The 1,516-nt window shown below is 44.5% G+C and overlaps 1 protein-coding gene across 1 annotated transcript; it reads right to left on the bottom strand.

Annotated features, from left to right (window-relative positions):
• Positions 1 to 444: 444 nt before the first annotated feature.
• Positions 445 to 1,295, bottom strand: LOC104967797 (tetraspanin-11-like). Its single transcript, XM_010797328.1, has 2 exons — positions 1,098 to 1,295; positions 445 to 630 (listed from the first exon to the last, which is right to left on the bottom strand). Exons 1-2 carry the CDS (start codon positions 1,278 to 1,280, stop codon positions 478 to 480), a joined length of 336 nt encoding a protein of 111 aa, XP_010795630.1. The 5' UTR covers positions 1,281 to 1,295; the 3' UTR covers positions 445 to 477.
• Positions 1,296 to 1,516: the final 221 nt, after the last annotated feature.

The raw sequence follows: 1,516 nt of genomic DNA on the forward strand, positions 1-1,516 counted from the left end.
GTTGATGTAGAAGAGACATGAAGAAGAGGGGACACATGTTGATGTAGAAGAGACATGGAGAAGAGGGGACACATGTTGATGTAGAAGAGACATGAAGAAGAGGGGACACATGTTGATGTAGAAGAGACATGAAGAAGAGGGGACACATGTTGATGTAGAGGAGACATGAAGAAGAGGGGACACATGTTGATGTAGAAGAGACATGAAGAAGAGGGGACACATGTTGATGTAGAAGAGACATGACGAAGAGGGGACACTGTGATGTAGAAGAGACATGAAGAAGAGGGGACACATGTTGATGAAGAGGAGACATGAGGAAGAGGGGACACATGTTGATGAAGAGAGACATGAGGAAGAGGGGACACATGTTGATGAAGAGGAGACATGAGGAAGAGGGGACACATGTTGATGAAGAGGAGACATGAGGAAGAGGGGACACATGTTGATGAAGAGGAGACATGAGGAAGAGGCTGTGCATCAGCTTACCGTCTGGTGCACTTTGGTGGCGTTCATCATGGCTCCGACTCCACAGTTCGGAGCGACTTTGACACAACACGAGTCCGGCACCGAGTTGCCGTCGGGGCCGAAGCCCCTCCAGTCCGTGGAGCTGTTGGAGCCGCAGCACTTCCACTGCAGGGCGAAGAAACACACGTTAAAAACATTTAATAACGGACACAATATCAGAGTTTCATGATTGGTCAAAATATAATCATGAGAAAATATTTTTACAAATCTATATATTTTGTTTGTTTCTTTAAATAAATAAATTAGGCTTAAAAGAAACCAATATTTTAACAGTTTTTTATTTATATTAATTATTAGGCTTCAAATAGAAAGAAAAAAATGATATATTGTATTTTGTCTGACTTTTTAAAATATATGAATTAGAAAATATAATTAAGTTTGGCTTAAAAATAGAAAGAAACTAATATTTAGTGATCTAATTTATTCTAAAAATAATCCAGAATCACACGGAGAGATCCCATTGGCCCAGGGCGATGCTGCCTTCAGGGTCCCTCCCTGTATTGCAGCATGTTGTCAGTGTGCAGTGAGTCAGCATGTTGCGAGAGGGAGCGGTCAGCAAACATTCGACTCACGTCCTCTTGCAGTTTGTCCACCGTCTTCCTGAAGTCAGCAGTGCTGTTCTTGTACTCGTGGATCATGTCTGCCAGGCTGTCCTCCACCACCACGGAGAGCTGAGGGACAAACAGCACGTCAGCACTCATCCTTACTTCTACGTTGCTTAACTGCACTCCTTCCTCAAGACCTCTGTCCAACATCGTGACATCTGACCCAACAGAGAATATGAACTGAGTCCATTCAATCAGAAGCTACAGGGTCACATGATCAGAGTTGGGGAAATACTTCCCAAGGCCCATAACTTTGACCCAGTGTATGAGTTCTGTCCTGACTGAGCTCAGGCACCTGTAGCCTGGCTGCTGTGCTCTCAGTGCTCTGGCTCCCTGCTCCTGCCTGCTGGCGTCAGCTGATGGAGGTGTTATCATTCTATCTTGTT

This window comes from Notothenia coriiceps, unplaced genomic scaffold (assembly GCF_000735185.1).
Source record: "Notothenia coriiceps isolate Sejong01 unplaced genomic scaffold, NC01 NC01_scaffold00037749, whole genome shotgun sequence".
NCBI lineage: Eukaryota > Metazoa > Chordata > Actinopteri > Perciformes > Nototheniidae > Notothenia > Notothenia coriiceps.